The 20709-nt window shown below is 44.0% G+C and overlaps 1 protein-coding gene across 2 annotated transcripts in view; it reads right to left on the bottom strand.

Moving 5' to 3' along the window:
- LOC111836699 (CUGBP Elav-like family member 5) overlaps window positions 1–20709 on the bottom strand; it is a 115712-nt gene that overhangs the window by 16564 nt on the left and 78439 nt on the right. Inside the window, exons 4-6 of one of the 2 annotated variants that reach the window (XM_023798212.2) lie at window positions 5528–5653; window positions 4317–4396; window positions 1910–2056 (exon numbers count right to left, since the gene is read on the bottom strand). In XM_023798212.2, the coding sequence (XP_023653980.1) occupies window positions 1910–2056; window positions 4317–4396; window positions 5528–5653 (353 nt within the window). Of the gene's footprint in view, window positions 1–1909; window positions 2057–4316; window positions 4397–5527; window positions 5657–20709 lie in introns of both variants that reach the window. The other variant, XM_023798211.2, reaches the window with a different exon arrangement.

The raw sequence follows: 20709 nt of genomic DNA, 5'->3' as shown, positions 1-20709 counted from the left end.
ATTTACATCACATTTTAAGTCATGTGAACCAACCCCTGGATTAACCTGCAGGGGGCGCAAAAGAAACATAATTGTGCTGGTTGGGCCCACATCACAAAGGCTCCAGGGTCCATTTCATGGGGATATGGATGGAGAAAGTCTCCGCGGGGCTGTTTGGGACACCGTCTAAGGTAATACCCCCCCTCCCCCGCCCCCATCAGAAGTGTACAGAAATATGAACAGATGAAAGATGGCAGCAAAGAGATGGATGCTCGACCTGGCCGTCATTCTGCGTCAAGGCTGAAGTGACAGGTGTGAGGGGGCAGGCACATGACGACTCCCCCCCAGTGGAGGATGCGCTGATATCCCCAGACGGGGGTGAGCGCGGAGCGAAGGGGACGTACGATTTTGCGTGTTCCTCCCGTGAGCTACCGCTACGGAGGCCAAACAGAAGCACGTTTTCCCTTTCCAGTGCTGCATCGGCGTGGAAAGCGGGAGGAGATAATGATGCAAACCAGAGCAGCAAAACAACGGGCTGAGTTTATGGACAAATAACAGCGGGACTTATGTGGCTGGAAAAGAATCATCGTACGGTAGATTAAGGGCCTCCAGAATGGCATGAGAACGGCATTCTGGGTAAAATTAATAAGTCAAAACTGAACACTTAATCTGATTATAACTGACACCCTCTCACACACATATTTATAAGCTTTACTCTTATTTTGCTAATTTTCTTTCTTATTGTCATAGTTTTATTCCACTAAATCACATAGATTTGACAAATAGAAAAATATGTTACTTAAATATCTACAGAAATAGAAGTTGGATGTGACAGGTATGTAATTACTAGCCAGTCATACAAAATGTGATGATCTGTCCCCCGCAAACGTCGCTATGAAGCCCTTTGAACGGGCCCTCCTGGGGGGCTTTGTGATTACTGAGCAGCACGGTTAAACTGACATGTGAACAGGGGTCAATTTCTGAGTATTTATGAAACAGCCAGTGTAATTATGGTAATGCGTCATTCAAAGGCTCTTTCAAAACACAGCTGACAAGGACATTGTGCGTGACCATTCATTTTTCTTTCATTTTAACAAACATGAAGAGTCATTTTTCATAGTGAAATACTAGAGCAGAAACTAGGAAGACATTATGAAGACCTTGAGGCCAGTGAGGGAGTGGTGTGCGGAGGGTGGGGGTGCTTGTTAAGGGGGAGTGACTACCCACAATGCTCTGCTCCCCACTCTGGCCTCCATTGTGTGAGAGGGTGTGTGACCGAACAATATTACAGCTATTCTGGGCTGCTCAGCCTACATGATTAAACCCTGTCAGTGTATATGTGTGTGTGTGTGTATGTGTGTGAGTACGTGTGTGTGTGTGTGTCAGTACACATATACATTAACTCACAGCAGAAGGAGCTGAAGTATTTATTGCTATCTGAAGGGCACCTGCTCTGGAAGCCATTCTGCTTCTAAAAGCTGCAGCGCCTGTGGGACAGGAAGCCCTGAAGGAGGCCGATGGTTTTATTGGGCGACCCTCATCGCTCTGTCACTGTCATTCCATCTTGGCCTTGGATGCACAAGTCGCGGCGAGGAGGAGCGTGGGGACGTGGAGCAATAAAGTATGGTGTGAGACAGGGCGGTGAGGGACGGGGGCGGGGCCACAAGTGCACTGGCACCAGCTTAAAGCTGATTGGCCACCGGCGTGCCCCTTCCCCTGTCGCTCATCGATTCAAAACAAATAATTGGTTAATGATAAGGTTGGCTACTGTGTATGAATTATGGCCCCTATTGTTTTCCACACCTTAAAAAAATCCTAGAATCCTGTCGAGGGATTGAAATGCGGTAGTCTGGGAGTATTGTCTTAGTAAGACAGGGAGTGGCCATTTTGGTGAGTAGGGCTGGTGCCGGTGGGGGCGGGGCGGACTTACAGCGTTGGCGTAGCTGCTGTAGGTGCTGAAGGGCAGGGCAATAGCCGGGTTGAAGATGCCGAACTGGCCGACCATCTGCTGCATGCGACGGATGGTGCGCTCCTTGTCTGTGTCGGCGAACTTCACCACCAGACTGGAGGAAGCACCCTGGCAGGAGTAGCAGATTAGTATCTCGCTCCTGCCACGTCCAGAGCCTCGTGGCCGCACTCCCAGTCAGCGATATTCGCAGCCACACTCACCCCCACTTAGCAATATCCACAGCTACACTCACTCCCAGTCAGCTTCAGTCACGATACAGAGGAAGAATTCTACGTTCTAGGATTCCTAGAACATCAGGTAGATTTTATACAATAGCTTTTTAATTTTTCAGGAAATAGACCTGAGCTAGGAACCCCCCCCCTACTGCTAACGTATGATCACTAACTAACCAACTAACTAACTAACTAATGTGCTGGGCAGGGTTGGCTTGAGTCATTTTTTTCTCTTCCTTTATCATAGTGAGCAAAAACGTGGGCTGTCTGGGGGTCCCTGGGGACCGGGTTGGGAAACCCCGCTTTATCACTTTATAATACGTCTCTGCAGACCCCCTGCAGCTGCTCTACAGACCCCCAGGGGGGTCAGAGACACCAGGCTGGAAACCCCTGTCATAGAACATTTCCTTGAGTATCCAGTGGCATCTTAATTAGCACAGATAGTATATTATCTGTTGGTTTGCAAGCTGTACCGTTCAACGGATTTTCCTCCAGCGCGTAAAACATAGGAGCCGCTCTACAATAATTACAGAACACTTCCCTTGAAGTGCATTATTAACACTTGTTTCAAAGATGATTACCATAATTGCTCAATTAATCAAACACATGAATAATGTTGTGTGCAAATACTGAGAGCGGCACTGCCTGGTTCCCACCTGCCCCTCTTTCCTGATACTGACTGGTTTCGATTTGCATCACAACGTGACCTAGAGCAAAAACTGCAAGTGAAGGGGATTTTTTCTTTTCTTTTTGCAATCGTGTATTTAGCAATGATACATTTCAGAACTTCATCTGAGAAAATATAGTATTTGTGATAAACTGGCATTCTGTCTAGGATTTCCAGGGATAAGCTCCAGGTTCTCCATAACCCTGCACTCAATAAGCAGTTATAGAGAAAAGGTGGATAGAGCAATGACTGGATATGAAGAAATATAAAGTGTAAAACACTGGGACATCATTATTTTATTTATTTGTTTATATATATCACCTTAGAAACAACCAGAAAAACGTAAAACATTCATTTCAAGTAGTAATGTATTGAAACCTAAATTATAGCTCCGAAAGAACTGTTCTGATTTATAAGTTCACTGGCAAGCAGTCTCATTGGGTGCTTTTTAATTAGTAACACTTTTACAGTAACATAAAACACCAAACATTTGTGTTTAGTATCCTTTTGGGAGCCAGAGACTGCAATTACAATTAATAGCAAAATGGCAAGAAGAGAACTGAATGAGTCAGTGAAGTGATCATGAGACTAAATAGAATGTGGAAAATATGTTGTGTGGATTATATGAAATGTGCAGGTTATACACACGCATGTAAATAATTATATATTATATATAATTGATTTTAAAATTCTGGTTATATTCAAATATGGTTCACACCTATGGACCACATACTGTATATTCTACTAAGCACATTTTAACTGATTTGTTCATGCATGTATGAATGCTTGATTTTTCAAAATTAAATGTCCTGCAATCTAAACCATTTTCTGCCACTTTATCTCTGCGCTTGGAGCTCAAAAATGTGTGTGTGTTCGGTGTCTGGGGAGGATCTGCCCATTTGTAGATACAAATTGTGGCAATAGAAACAGTGTTTGTCTGTGGTCATATGAAACAGCCGCAGCTTATATGAAACTACGATGAAAGCGGGTAACTTTTGTGGAGTTTTTTTTATATACCTGTTTTAAGAGGCAGTTGATTTCTAAATATCCACTTAATTCACAGTATGATTTTACTTGTGTTTAAAATGATTCAAGTTACTTTAAGTTTCTTATCTTATATTAATTGCAAATATCTTATATCGTATAGAATAATATGTCAGTTTAACTGAGAAACGTGTACTATTTGTCATGCAAGGTAGAGATGCAATGAGAAGCTCTCATTGAATAGAAATAATAACAATATTTAATCAGTGGAAATAAAAGCTTTGCAAAATCAAGATTGCTTGAATACAATTCTGCAGTCCTTGCAATAAAAAGTTAATATTAAAAACAATTTGACATGCATGCATTAGATAAAGAGAAATGTAAAGGCAATGCCCAGAATTTTTTAGCAGAGTTACAGCACATGTATTTACAGTAGGTGCTTCTGTGTGCTTTCATGTGTGCACACGTGTGCATGTTTGCCTGTATGTTCTCACGATGTACTTACTGGCATGGTCTGGCTCCCGTGTAGCGCGCTGATCGCAGACTGAGCCTCAACATGTGTAGAAAACTTCACAAAGGCACAACCTGCAGGAACACACACACAGACCTGTGCTCATGTCTTTGTGGGGACCGTCCATTCATTTCTATGAGCAAAACCCTAATCCCAGCAATGACAACCTTAACCCCTTAACCAGCCCTAATCTTAACCCTAAGTAACCAAACAAAATACTAGTCTTTTGGCATTTTTAATTCATTGATTGCAATCACAGATTTTTATAAAATAGAATTTCCCCTTGTGGGGACCGAGAAAATGGTCCCTACAACGTTTGAATAACAGGTTTTTAATCACATTGTGGGGACATTTGGTCCCCATCATGTAATGTATATCTGACCCACACAGACTGTGATAAACACACAGCCTATAGGAACACACGGACACACAGGCAGAATGTCACAAAGCAGTCTGTCAAAACAGATACACAAATAGTTTTTCACACCACGGGCTGTATAGACACACACATTCACACGCATATCCAAAAAAATTAATTTACAGGGTATGGAACAGATGAGAAATGTAACATGCACATTACATTCCCAGTCACATATTTTCATATAACTCTGAAATTGTTTTGACATCCATTTTTTTCCCCCTTCGACTTTCATTTGACCGCAAATGACTGTGAGGCAGAGAGAGCTGTCACTTTGGCTGCGGGAATAATTCCACGGCAATTTTCGAGAAACGCTACTGGGGACCGTGTCGCGTAACGCCGTCTCCTGTAGCACCGTCTCCCATAATGCCATTCCTGCCCTAGGGATCAAGGTGAAAAGTGCTGGGATCTCGCAGCCAAGCTGCTAATTCGGCCGCGGTCTCTCTGGAAAGTCATTCCGACGTGTTAGATGCAGCACTGAATCTGCAGATTGCATAAGTGCATCGCTCTCTTCCTGCATAAATCCGTCGGCTGGATCGGATACATGTTGGAGCTGTGTGTTTCTAATCCCTTGTTAAAGTGCAATTGTAAAACACATAAAACTTATTTAAACCACGCTGTGCATCATGCTGTCACTCATGGGAGTGGGATCTAATTCTTTGTAGCAGAAAAAGGTGGCTACAGCAGAGAAATAATGAAGATTTATGTCAGTGTTTTACTGCCTTGAAATCAGAGAAGATTAAGTAAGTGTACTTAGGACTTCAGCCAGAGGCACAGCAAGACTGACCTTTGCTGTTTCCGTCAGGACCTCTCAGGACAGTACACTCCTCGATGACTCCATACGGTTCAAACAGCCGGTACACATCCTCTTCAGTTTGCTGTTTGTTCAGCATTCCCACGAACAGCTTCCTATCTTCTGGAACAAGAAACAGGCAAGGGGTTAAACCTGCGTTTTTTTTTCTTTTTTTTTTTTTTCTCGAGCTTTCAAGCGTTGAAAATATATCAGTCTGGACAGTGGTCAGGAGCGTGAGACAGAACTTATCAGATGCCGGTACAGATAGCCCAACTGCAGAGCTAAATCCTGGAAGTTCTGGAGTTGCGGCGAGGCGGTTTTGCCCCCTGCCCAGTGCCTAGGCAAGCATTTCATGAAACATTCACTGGGTTTGTTTACACGCGTCCGCCCAAGGCAGACCGGGAGCCCCGCTGGTAGGGGTGGCTTGACCAAGTGCACCATCAGACACATGGTGAGCATTAGCTGGTGTACAACTAAACCGGACATCATCTTATTGCTGTGCAGAGGAAACTTTTCTATTCATTTTTTGCTCTCGGGTTGGCACCAAAGGAGTGGCACCCTCATCATCACAGACATGCCCCCCCGCCCCAGGCCCCATGGAATCTCAGCAAGACTCACAATCCCGAAGCCCTTTCTGACTCGGTCACCCCCTGCGGCACACAATATACCTCAGTGAGAACCACAGGGGGTACCAGTGTGCTCCAGGTAAGCAATGAGTATGGATCAAAAAGGGCCCTTTCAGTGTGACACCTGCCACAGCCTATCACTCATCCACACAGAGCAGTGAGTTGAAGCTGAATCTGAGATGTTGGTCTTAACTATAATATAAGTACTGTAGATTCCCACTGAGATACTGACCCATGCACCTTCAATCCTACCTGCAGTCCCACTTAAAAGTCTGCATTCACTTGCTTTCGATGCGCTTGTCTCTATTTTAGCTGTTATTCACCTTATAGTAAAAGGCCTCAGGGCAAAGAAGTAATATACTGAGAATGGAAGTGTTCAGCACCTCGAAATATTCTCGAATTTTAGACTCATCAAAATAGCCCCCTGTCGCTTCGATGACAGCATCGCAGACTCTTGGCTTTCTTTCAACCAGCTTCCAGATTTAGCCACCTGGAATGCTTCTCCAACAGTCCAGAAGAAGTTTCCACAAGATCCCGAACTAACTCCTTAGGGTTTAGGTCGAGGGGATTGTGGTGGCCAGGTCATCTGTTACAGCATTCCATATTCACTAGATAACACCTTCTACGTAACCTTGAGATGTGTGTCCAAACTTTTGTGTGATACTGTATAGGAAGCAGAACACACAATAGAATAAGCCATCCACCCACCCATCCATCCATCCATCCATCCATCCAGACTGATTACAATATATTTTCCTGAACTGTAATATTTTCTAATGGATTATAGCTCAAAAATCTGTCATAATGGAGGTCATCGAAGCCTAGCTTCTGGTATATAGATACCTCTGTTGCATTTCGCAGGCCTGTGTGTGAGTGTGTGAGAGTGTATTAATCCCCGCCTCTCATGTGATTACACTGTACTTCACACGCTTTTCACATCACCCACAAACGCACGAATCAGGTCAAGTATCACAGGAAGGTATTCCTTTTGTTTCACAATTAATTTGTTCTTGGCTTAGACACGGCGAAGGCAATTTTCAGTGTGAAAATAACCACCGTACACTTGCAAGTGAAGCAACAAACTTGAGAAAATTTACACTGATGTGAGATGATCAGAACTTCATAAGAATCAGCCAAAACAGAAGAAATGACAGTTCCTAGCTTTATATCACGACCGATTTGGGCAGCGTTAGCAGTTTATCAAACGCACGTCGAGGGGGGAGTGCGCCGAGGCATTTTCCCCGTTAACGATTTTTCATTCTAAGAACATTCACCGAATGTTATGATTACGGTACGGAAATGTTCATAATGTCCAGTTTTCCTGATGCTCACAGAATGTTATCCCACTACCACAACTAAGATTAATAACACAAAATTCAACAAAGGGCATTGATGGGGCAGCAGGTAATACTGTTTGTTTGCACCTTAAAGATCATGGGTCCAAGCCTGGATGGTGCATTCACAGTAGACACGTATAGCACTTTTATAAAATAATGTTTTAGTATAAAACAATATTTTTCAAGATGAAGTGCATGATAAAGATGCTCATGTAGATCAAAACTGAACTTAGCTTTGATCTGACAAAGACCCGTCCAGGACAGGCAAACTGAATGTCTCCTACCTTGGTCTCCAGCCACCCATTCATTGCACTGAAAAGTCCCATTTGCATTCATTATGTGTACAGTATCCATATTTATTCAATAATGTCAGAAACTGCTGGCATGCCTGTCCTTCCTGCACCTTTTACTCGCAAAACTGCAATTGCTAAGAGTGTTGAGCCACAAACATGCTGTATAGGGTAAAGTTGCAGACATAATAAATAAATAACCCATATAGATACGCATTAAAGCGTGTCAGAGTTTTTTGTGATCCCACATTAACTCAACCTGACTTCCCAAAGCAGTGTTAAAGGCTGAAAGGCTCCTTAGAATTTTATAGCCATGCTCGTGTGTAGGAAAGCTCAGGAATTCATCACGACGTCTGCAGCCTGAAAAGGCACCTCAGATGTTACACAGAAATCGACTTCTCCAGCAGAGCCCTTTCGCTCTCCCCAAAGCTGCCACGTGGGCATTTGTTCCGTGCCTTATAAATTCCACGTCGATAGTTTCATTCATAATTGCTTTTGTTGAATTATGCTGTTGAATTTTGCACCCACCCTCAGATCTCCTGTGCTTTACCAGGCTTCCCTTGCAAAGCTTAACTGCTTTCTGGGTGCGAATGTCCCAAAGAGGAGAACCTCAAAAAGTCAACACCATGTTAAAGAGGAGTTTCTGATAAAACCTGTGCTCCTTGTATATGGGTCATTCATGCACATCAAATTTCTCAAATTTTTAAAATTAGTTTGAAGACAGACTGAAATTATACAACTTCATTGCCTAATCTGTCTATTTTTACTCTGGGGTAGTTGATCAGTTTTACTATAAAGATGACCCTTCTGCATCATGACTTTCCCCATTGTGGTTTCGATACATCATGGGGTCGGCGTAACACACGGAATAGGGAGTTCTGCAAAAGCTGCAGACGACACGCGACGGCCAGCAGACGACACACAAAAAGTTTAGTGACTCATAAATGCAGAAAATATAGGTACAGTGCTGGTTTGGAGGACGCCAAGTGTGTTTACGGCGGCTTCTCACATGAAATATCACAATGATCTTTATATCTCGCATTTAGCTTTACTCCCCTCACCAAGCAGACCAAGGGAACCAAAAGATTTTATGCAGTTTTTCCAGATCATGGGGAGCCTGTATTACCATTGATTTCTGTAATAAACAAAAGTATTTCACCAAATCCTAGGCAAGAGCTACAGATATGAGGAAAGAAAAATGACAAAAATAACAAAAAATGTGGGTTACATGCAGTAAAGTTGAAAGATGTATAAACATTTCATCTAGTTTTGCATTATTTGACCTTAGAACTGTTACTGTAGAGATTTTTGGCTACTTATTTGGAGAAACTGGTTGGAAAATCATTAAATCAGAGCCAAAAATGGCTTAATTTGAACATATCTAAAAAGTTAAAATAATGTCAATTATTCTACACAGAACAACAGACACTGTGTTTCATTGTAATTTGAAATTTTATATATATATTAATTCTCAGGTTCATGAGAATGACTGAAAACAACGTAATGATGAAGACAGAGGAGTCCTGCCCTAGGCATTTTCAGTGGAGAGTGCAGAACCCAGAGGGCTTATAGTCCTCAGATTCTTCTGCAGCAGTAAAGCCCTGAATGAGTAACTAACACATGTAGTTCAAGTCCCTAGGAGCAAGAATCGTGCCTGAGCGCAGGGTCTGACCAGAATCACTGGCTGAAATGCTGACAGTTGAAACTTACCAGCTGAATACTGAATACTTTGTCCCCCATCAAGGTACTATGACAAGACTGTTTTAACTTTGGGGACACTTAGCTGAATATATAATGAAAAACCTGCACGAAGAATGATATTTAGGAGGTTCCCAAATGGGCGCAGTCGTGTTGCCACAGTGTTGTCATTGAAACACTTTCTGTCACTTTTATTCTATGTAGTTTACGCTCAGATTCTTCAGTTGCGGTGCAGAGTCTGGGGATGCAATGTTACAGAAAAACTGAAAACGGGGATGAAAGGGTGAAATTACTATGCAAATCCCCACTCTGGGAATCTTATAAGCTTCTCAGCTTGGTTCATGTGAGAAAGAAACACAAGGTTCTCCATGAAATTAAAAGTAAAATGAATTATGGTCATACAGCTGTATGTTAGTCTAATTTCCATTGAATATGGTTCATGAGTTGTCAGTGGATTAGGGCAAGGTAATTACACCAGCTTCCTAAATCTTTGTTTGCCAAATATTAATTTATCTACCCAAACAGTAACTGATGACCGAAGTTGGCTTTTATGCATTTCACACATTTATCATTTTCCCGCCAAATTTTCTTCAGAGTTTGTCTTCTGAGTCCAGTTAATGATATGCAAGCGGATTCCAGGCCTGATACCATCACGACACGAGACTCCAAGGCATCTTCCTGGGTTAAAGCCTATAAAGTAAGAGTCCATGTGGATGACAGTTCCTCCAGCTTTGGAATTCTTGACTGAAAGTGTGAAGCTTTTATGTTGAAAGGTTACAAATCAAGAATAAAAGTGGGGCTAGAGCTGTAAAGCTCTTAAAGGGTGATCTTTTATGAGTTTCCAGAGTCTGAAAGAGAACTTAAACCTGTCCTTGGAAGTAAATGAATCACCCCCTTTAGCAAAGGGGGCTGGGGAGACGAGGGTAAGAAAAAAACTGTTTAATCTTCACAAATCCCCATCAGGGCCTGTCAGCGCCTCTGCTTTATGAGTTTAAGGGTGATTCTGACGTCCACTTTAAGCCAAAGCTGTGTTTCCAACATCCACTGGTAACACTGGCCCAGAATGGCGATGTGGTTCAACTGAAGTTGGTGCAGAGAGCTAAGAGACCAGTGATTTCACATTTTATTTATCAGATTATTCCATCTATTTAGCCTTCATCCAAAGTGATGTGCAGGCGCGAGAAAGCAGGGTCGGACGGTCCTTGGAGCTGGTCGGGGTTGAGGGCCTTGCTCGAGGGCCCCAATGGTCAAATCACCCTGGGATTCAAACTGGCGACCTTCCGAACACAGGCCCAGCATCCCAACCCACTGACCCATACACTCACCCGTGTTTCAGCACTGGTTTTCTACATCTATATTTCTCGATGTCTGGGTCTGGCTCTATGATATCATTTTGCTCCTCCCATTCGGGTTCCTATTTGAGGCAAGGCTATGTGCCTACTGGGGGGCCGGGGGGCCCCTCACCACTGGAACCTGGCCGGTCGGCTTAGGATCAGTCATCGGGAGCCTCCAAAGCTGACTTAGAACACAAAGGCAAAACGTGGGGAAGACTCAAACGGAGCCTGTCGCAATTATTCACTGAGTCTCAAAATGCTTTACGCTTTAAAGACAATGCTGTGAAGTGATCAGCCAAAGCAGAATAATGGATTGCAGATAAACTCTTCGTGCCTTCTGGGGTCTTAGCTGGTGCCCAGCACAGAAGAATGCGCTTATGTAAGACGCACCAACCACGCCGCTCTTGTATTGTCTGCCCTGATAGCGACGTTTCCGAAAGACTGACCCGTCTCTCTCCAGTAGCCCACTGAGCAAATGGCAGAGCTGCGATTCAAGCCCCCCAACCTTGGAGGTGCGAGACACCAGTTTGGGTAACATCTGCGCCTTTGGTCCCAGGTGTCCCAGTTGGGCTTTGATTCATATGGGCAAACGTGGCTAAATTGTGGCTAAACGTGCTATTAGCCCTGGTGGCATAACCTAAAGCAGAATACTTTACACAGCAGTATGACTGTAAGCTATTCAAGTGGCTTTGGCAGCTAAGCATCAATAATGTAACTCAATAATGTAATACTTGAACACGACGCTTCCATCCAGCTTTTAGCCAAGACTAAGGGTACAGATTCATTACTCCTCACAGATTTTTCTGTAATCTTACTGATTATTCAATAATCTCACGAAATATCACTGTAGTAAAACACTGCAATATTGTACTACTGCACTGTATTGGGTGTGAGGTGAGAAGTGTATTCAAAATTCACTATAAATACACTAAGTACTGCAGCAGACAGTGCAAAGTGTTCCTAGTGCATGCAAAGATCTATTGTGCAAACGCTGAACAGTGGTACAAAGACAGCGCAAGAAAAAACACAGGACTACAAACCAAATGACAAATGCGCAGGTACTGAAGCACAGAGTCCAAGCGATTCTGTCCCAGAGGCTTCTGAGAAGGTGCTATCTGGAATGTTCTTAGTGGAAAAGGGTGATACTTCAAAATGGAGAGCTGATGACGATAAGGGTGATTTCAACAGTCCTGAGAGACAGTACCATCCTGGATCCAAAAAAAAAGAAGACATAGCAAACAATAGGAAACCAACAGTGCATCAGAAATAACAAAACATGTAAAAGCAAGAGACTCCTCACCAAATGCCCCCCTTTCATAATCTCAGCCCCCCCCCCCCCCCCTTAAATACATATTCTATTTCAGGTTGAACAATAGTATGGGTTTTGGAGAGCGTCCTACACCCTTGGGTTCAGGACATGCCTTCAAAAACGGCCAGATGTACATCTAGCTAATTTTGTTTGGTGTCATAATACGTTCTGATGGCAAAAAAGGGACGTCTCAGCAATCATCTCAGCAATCATTCCTTTTTATTTTTTCATGCGACTTGGCTTCTTTATAATAACTGGGAACTCACACAGCCTGTGGAGAAGAGTAACAGAAAAGCCTTTCATGTGCCGCATCATTGCAATTATTTAGTTGTGCGCTCCGATTAATTAATTAAATGTTCTGCGAGTAGACTCAGACTGCCCAGGCGGGGGGTGAGTAGGGCGAGAGTGGGGGGTTGTCAGCGCTGTCCTAGAAACTAAAAACAGAATTGCAAATACTACACTACTAAAGAACAGCACATCAAACTACTGTAATTCACACTCTGGCAGGGGATGGGAAAAAGCCCAAATTAAACATTCATGGATACAATTCAAGTGATACCACCCCCCCCCCCAACCCCCGCTCTGACAGCCCTCCAATCCGCCAGCAGTGTCTTTTATCCCGCATTCTCACAATGCCTCAACTCCAAATCCCAATCATAGCACTGAGGCCACAAAACACAGCCTTTTTTATATCTGAAAGGGTGAAAAGTATTCAGGCTTTCATTTGTCGTCGGCTGGTTTTTCATGTCATTTTCGTCGCTTTGTGATGAAAGTACAGTAGCGGCACTCGCACTAGCCTCTTAACAAAAGGGAGCTTTGCATAGGAAATCATGTTAAAACCTTGCGAGGGGACTGACCTTTTGTACTGGAAGACGACTCATTACGCTGCATTGTGGCTTGTTACACGCACACACCGAACACACATAACTATTATCACTGTGGCCTTTCGTAAAGAGCATTATATATAAATGATGTTTGGCATTATGCATCTGCCGTCTCCGTAGAGGACTATCAGAGCAAAGCTATCATGTGTGCCTCATTGTTATCCGGGATATGCAAGCCCCAGTCTGGACAGGGCTGGTTCTGTGTGTTCTGTCCCTCTGTCCGTGTCTGGATCATGACCCTGAACCAGGTTTGCCAACTTTGGTCAGCCGGCTGGTGTGAGATTTTCAATTCTGGACAGATCTTGCGCACACATGCACAGGCATTTACATGTATGTGACAGTTTTATTACCTTGTAAATGGTCTGCAGGGTTTGCAAACTGCCCCAGCGCTTTTGATGTAGCTAATTTTAGGTTTATAATGGAATAAGATAGATTTGCTGTAAGATTTCATGCGTGCGAATCTGAAAGCGTGAGTGTCACGCCAGGTGCGTGAGAGTTGGCAGCCCTGCCCTGAACTGTGGCCAATACCAGAGGGAGTCTGGGTGTAGGAACCTGGAGTGAGGTACCTCTTACTGGGACCATGGGGCACAGAACCATCAGCTTCATCTGGGAGTCATTATGCTGTATTAAAAACCTTCCACAACTGCACTCTAGTTTAAATTGCATGGTTGTTGTACTCTAGTGGAGATATTTATATAAAATATAATTGAAATGTTTAGATTTTCTCTGGATATTCATTAGCCTGATACTGCACACGATCTAATGTTATGTAACTTCGATAAATGCGACTTGAGATTTGAACCACTTTCATCCACCCTTTTGTACCCTTAATCAACCACAGCCAAAGCTCAGATCACCAGCCAGTGAGGAATAGCAGAGCCCATTAGAAACAAAGCACTAATATTAGCGCTGAGTCCCCGAGTGAGACCTTCCACCGTCTCTTGTCAGAGCCGTGGTCACGTTCCAGAAACCTCTGAGACACCACTGGAAGACGCTGGGCAAAGGAATATTTCTGCTCAGCGTCAAGCCATAATCTTTCTGATTGTCTGTGTGAGCTGCCCTTTGACCCCATCCTACCACTAGGGGCATCTGGGAACTACAGTATGAAACACCTGTATAGCACACTGTTATATACGGCCCCAGCCTTCAGAGAGACAATTAGCAATGTTTGTCTGCACGACAGGGGACCATGTCTTTAGGTCAAAACTGGCAGCTTAGCGCATTTTAGCACAGTGCAACCCCAAGAGCATTTATTCACAAAAAAGAGTAATCACTTCATTCCTTTAAATCAAAATCTCATTCTGCAAAAACTGGCACATTTGATATCTATTCATACAATGATACAGATACAATGGCAGACACTCTTAGTGTAAAACAATAAGAACATGTCACTGGCTTGTTTTTACAGTTTAAGACATTGTTTCACAATCCAGTCCTCGGGGACACAGAGCTGGTCCATGACGGGAGCTGGGAGGGAGCAAAAACGTGGACTGACTGTGGGTCCCCGAGGACCGGATTGGGAAACACTGATCTAAAACACACCAGTACTGCCTCCAAAACAAATATTCAGAGACCATGAAAATGATTAAGTTGCTCACTGGTGCTGTGAAACAAAAATCTTTGGTGGAATCCGATTATATCTCTGATTTATACTGAGGCCACGATTTAAATATTTCTTTGTTTGATCTGCCCACCTCCACTGCAACATATTCATGGAGTATATGAGACAATTTACAGGACCTTGCAACACAAATACATTTAGATTCAGTGGAGACATCAAAGAGACTGGGAGTTTATTTTCAAGTACATTTTGTTCTCTGGTATGAACCAACAGGAGGTACTCCAGAAGCAGGTCTGCAAATTGATGGTGTTTGCCCTTATGACAAAACTTTGGCCCAATGTAATCTCACAGTGAAGCCCAGCTGCTTTGAGCTTGAAGAGTAGGAGTATTTTAACTTTCTTACTTGTTTTTAATGTCCCCAGTAAAGTCTGAGTAGTTACCAATTTCTGGACTCTCCAGGTCTACCTCTCCCTACAGTGGGTGACATGTCTGTATCCTTAATTATGTTTTTATTTTCTGTAAATATAAAAATAAAAACATTCATTCTTCTCCAGTATCTCACTAGGAGCTATGAACTCATTTTAGCAAAGTGAAGTGTTGATACAAAGTCACAGCCAGCAAACCAACTGGCCTGTTCAAACGTAGATCACTAATATCCAGAATCGCAGCCAAGCCTGACAATCTGTTTTGTAGATGCATGTTGGGAATTATTGGCAGGCAATAACTTCCCCATGCAGGACACTTAATACTGCAATGGCTCTTGGCTGCACCAGGAAGTACCAGGAAGCTGGTCAACAGGGAAACGGGAGTACTTTTATACACGCCAAAATGATATCCACCAAATATCTGGATGTGAAAGAAATTCTGGGCTGATTTGCAGCTAAATTATGGATCTGAGTATTTGCCTCTGTCAACCCACAAGTGGACCAATAATGGGCCTTTCGCTCTTTGAGAAGATGGTCACTGATGGCATCATCAATCAATGAATGTTACATTTATATAGTCCATTTCAACACACCCAAAGTGCTTCACAGAACCAATGGGGAGCAACTTGAACCACCACCACTGTGTAGCCCCCCCCCACCTGGATGATGAGACGGTACCCATTCTGCGCCAGTATGCTCAGGAGCGAAAACGCTGAAGGGGTAGGAGAGAATTCACCAGCTAGGTATAGGGGATGATTAGAAGGCCAGATTTGAAATTGCCAAAGTGGACGGATTTAGCCAGGGCGTCATGATACCACCCCTTCTCCTTTGAAAGATGCCTCAGAGAATCAGGACCTCGGTTTTACGTCTCATGTGAAGGACAGTGCCATTTTTACAGCATAGTGTCCCCGTCACTGCGCTGGGACACTGGGATCCACACAGACCACAGGATGGGCTTCCATGTTGGCCACAGTGTCCCCCTTATTTCACTGGGACATTGAGACCCAACCAGACCACAGGAAGGGCTTCCCTGTACCCACATTGTCCCCATCACTGCACTGGGACATTGGGATCCACGCAGACCACAGGATGGGCTTCCCTGTACCCACAGTGTCCCCGTCACTGCACTGGGGCATTGGGATCCACACAGACCACAGGGTGAGCTTCCCTGTACCCACAGTGTCCCCGTCACTGCACTGGGGCATTGGGATCCACACAGACCACAGGGTGAGCTTCCCTGTACCCACAGTGTCCCCGTCACTGCACTGGGGCATTGGGATCCACACAGACCACAGGGTGAGCTTCCCTGTACCCACAGTGTCCCCGTCACTGCACTGGGGCATTGGGATCCACACAGACCACAGGGTGAGCTTCCCTGTACCCACAGTGTCCCCGTCACTGCACTGGGGCATTGGGATCCACACAGACCACGGGGTGAGCTTCCCTGTACCCACAGTGTCCCCGTCACTGCACTGGGGCATTGGGATCCACACAGACCACAGGGTGAGCTTCCCTGTACCCACAGTGTCCCCGTCACTGCACTGGGGCATTGAGATCCACGCAGACCACAAGATGAGCTTCCCTATTGGCCACAGTGTCCCCGTCACTGCACTGGGGCATTGAGATCCACGCAGACCACAAGATGAGCTTCCCTATTGGCCACAGTGTCCCCGTGACTGCACTGGGGCATTGGGATTCACACAGACCACAAGATGGGCCAGTACTGGGCAGGCTCAAACCTGCTTAGCTTCAAATGGATTACCTATTCTGAACTGCAGATGGTATGGCATGCATCACAGAGACAAGAAATTCACAAGGTTTAATACCAAAGTCCAGATCATTCTGGGTCAAAAGCCGGGCAGAGTTAGATCAGGTACAAACAGAGTTTGGGGAACAATCCAAAGTCAGAATGAGAGATAAAGCAAGAGGTCGAACACCAGTGAAATTCAAAACCGATAGTAGCGCTCAGACTGAAACCAGAAAACAAGAACCAAGGTGAGGATCTGGGGGGGTTTAAGTAGTCACAAGTAATATAGCCAAGTGCATGTGATGAGGGACTACAACAGTCCATTAGTATTCAGGTGAGGGGGGCTGTCAGTGACTCTGTATGGAAGACACGGCGCTCTGGGAAGGCGTGACACAATATTCACCCGACTGAGCAGACGGACTCCCCACCTCACTGACCACCACTCCCACACGTCTTGCATCATTATTCACAATAACTGTTCTTACTATTATTACTCTTTGGTTCATAACCATGGATGTAACTTCATTTAGCTCAACTTTTTAAAAGCCATAAAATATTCAGAGTCGGCGCTGTTAGCCGCCAGCTCGTCACTCATGCTGCTCTGAATATGGTCCATTTAACATCGGCGCTACTGAAGATAAGTAACGCTTTTCCAAAACCACCCACCTAGATAGTCTTTGCCACTTAAATCCACTGAGCTCTGGAATTAAGGTTTTATAGACTGTTCTTAATCCAGCTCTGGAAACAAAAAATATGCAGAAGAAGTCACAGCCCAAATGCACATATATACTGTACATATATACTGCACATATATACTGTACATATATACTGCACATATATACTGTAAATATATACTGTACATATATACTGTACATATATACTGTACATATATACGGCACATATATACTGTAAATATATACTGTACATATATACTGTACATATATACTGTACATATATACGGCACATATATACTGTAAATATATACTGTACATATATACTGTACATATATACTGCACATATATACTGTAAATATATACTGTACATATATACTGTACATATATACTGCACATATATACTGTACATATATACTGCACATATATACTGCACATATATACTGTACATATATACTGCACATATATACTGTAAATATATACTGTACATATATACTGCACATATATACTGTACATATATACTGCACATATATACTGTAAATATATACTGTACATATATACTGCACATATATACTGCACATATATACTGTACATATATACTGCACATATATACTGCACATATATACTGTACATATAGATCCTTCATACATCCACATTTTGCCTGAACTTGCACTCTGTGCTGTCAAGATCACAAGAACACGGGTTTGATTAATGATGTCTGACCAATCTATCTGAGATCCTGACCACTGCCTGCCATTCATATTCCTCAGCATCCATCCTGCAGGCTTAGCCTGTGCAATCTGCGGTGAGACGGAAACCTGTCAGTTGCCCGGAACTGTCGTTGTGTCAAATGCCAGTTCATACATTTTATTTCCTCATTTATGAGGGTGTGTTCAATTATTCAGGTGAATCGACCAGTACAAGCCGATCACTTTACCCCAGTTAATGCAGACACAATGGTCTGAACGCCACTCCAGGGGTTTCTACATCAGTAGGATTTTTATTATGTTAGTGTATTGATTGGACCTTAGCGGCCTCATGGACCTCTGTGGATTTACCCAAGCCCATAGCCATACTGGCTATAAGATGGCCTCTCAGTGCCGGGCTGAACCAGGGGGTCTTAACCTTATTAATTCTCTGCTGCTGATCAGCAGACCACATGCAACTTGACACCAACCACTAGGATCCATGCTGGGGTGGGTTTGTCGTTTCTGTGGCCCCCCACTCAAAAAGTTATATCAGAGGCCTCTGTCTCCCTAGTGTAGTCACCGCTCGTGGCCAACAGGGGGCCCCCAAACCTCAGGGGCCCCAAATAAAGGCATTCATTACTGCTACATTAGCAGTGCGCGCCGCAAAGCCAGATTTAACACGTTATCAGTTTTATTAATGCGCAGCTCTCTGCAGCATCCCAAGCTCTCCCCTCCATCACTGAGGAAAGCAAATTGAAAATGACTCCAGGAGGACAGATTAGGACCCTTTTCCCTAAGAGGGCCAGAAGACATCATCCTCCACGACGATCACAAATACGGATAAATGATGGGACGGTAACAGAAGCATCAGCCATCTGTGCATGTCTGGTATTTAGCTCAGCTCTACCACATGCACAGCAGCATCCACTGAGTAAACAGAGCATTTTATTTTTTGTTTTCATGGTGTGGTGGACAGATGTCCCCCCCCCCCCCCACTCAAGCTTGTTTACACTTGACCACAGCATGAGGCTAGCCTGTAGTCCCTCGTCCGCTCGCTTCCGTGGGCTGGATGCATGATCGCAGTCCCCCACAGACCCATGTGGGTCTTAATGTTTAGCTGGGTTCGTTGGGAGAAGCTGCCAGTTCTGTTTCACACCCTGACCCACACAAACACAGCTAAAACAAACACCCCCTCTCTCTCACGCACGGGCGCACACTGCGGCATGCTGGGAAGGGAGAGGTCACGGACCCCTGTCTCATTTGCATTCATAGTTATCCAGATAATGAAGCTCTGTGTGTGGGACACCTAGTGACAGCAATTCTGATGCCATTTACCCCCCCCGCCCTGCCTAATGCCAGATGGGTGGGCCAGTGACCGAGACAGAGACAGCTGGGTCTGTACCTGGGGGGCTCCATATCACTGCACCTCTAGGCTCTCACACATGTGCATGGCATGCTTCAGTGCAGAGCCCCGAGTGCCAGTCATTACGCCCCCACTTCGGACCCCCCCCACCCACCCCATACTCACCCAGGACCCTTTGCCAAAGATGACAAGTGGTCCCCAACTATTGTTCCCCGAGGGCAAAATTCCATCAACAATACAAAGCCAGGGTCCACTGAGCCCAAATAAATTTGACGACCATGGGGGGGCTGGGGGGGGGGGGGGCAGGGGTGGAGGGATCGATCACATGGACCGGATTCAATTGCAGATCAGTTTGGATGAGGACCCAAATTCGGAAGCAGGAGATGGAAATAGAATTAAACAGTCTGGCCATTCAATTAAACTGACTGCTTGAATGGTTACATTTCTTTCACAAACCGATATTACGATTGGGGAATTTTTAAAATTTTATGTTTGTAAAAATGCAATATTCTGTTTCATGTAGTCCATTAATGTAGATTACTGAAAAAAATTTTACTTGTGAGATGAAAATTCAAGTGAGACGAAAATCTGACTCTTTCTTTTGGATCACATATACTATCTACCCTTGCCTATTCTAAATAGAAGCAATCAGTTCATTTCAAATCAAGTTAAAATTCTTTAGCAACCTATTTCAGGTATTACCTTCAAGGCATGCTCTGATAAGCTGAGAAGATGCTTGTATACTTCTGCAGACAGGAAAGGAGCTCGGCTTTTCTGTGCTTTGTAAAACTATGCAGATGTTTATTCATGTCTTGTCAATTTCTCTTGTCACCAACACACAAATAAAGATGCGGGCAAAGTCATATGGTTTAAATAAGACAATAAAGAATCAACATACATTTCAAACACGTGTTTCTATTACAAAAACCTATTAATACTGACCTAATTAATGTATGCTAAGGTCAGTACTAACTAATGCACCACACACCCAGGCCCATTCTAACGTCAGACCCCCCCTTCCCCCACCTTATTGCGCTGGGAATCCAAACTACATTCTGCAATACAGGTGTTACTGCATAGCAACAAAAGGAACCAGGCAATTACATAAAGAATGGCTTTAGCACAGATGGAACCTTAGTAAACGATAACAAAACACAAAGCAAGAAAGGTGAACAGGAGCAACACCAGTAACAATAATGAGTATTTTGTATCTATAAAGTTTCCCAGTGGTAGTAAAGGCAG

Source organism: Paramormyrops kingsleyae, chromosome 21 (assembly GCF_048594095.1).
Source record: "Paramormyrops kingsleyae isolate MSU_618 chromosome 21, PKINGS_0.4, whole genome shotgun sequence".
Taxonomy (NCBI): domain Eukaryota; kingdom Metazoa; phylum Chordata; class Actinopteri; order Osteoglossiformes; family Mormyridae; genus Paramormyrops; species Paramormyrops kingsleyae.
The sequence above is the reverse complement of the archived record's forward strand: the minus strand, read 5'-3'. Positions and strand labels throughout refer to the sequence as shown.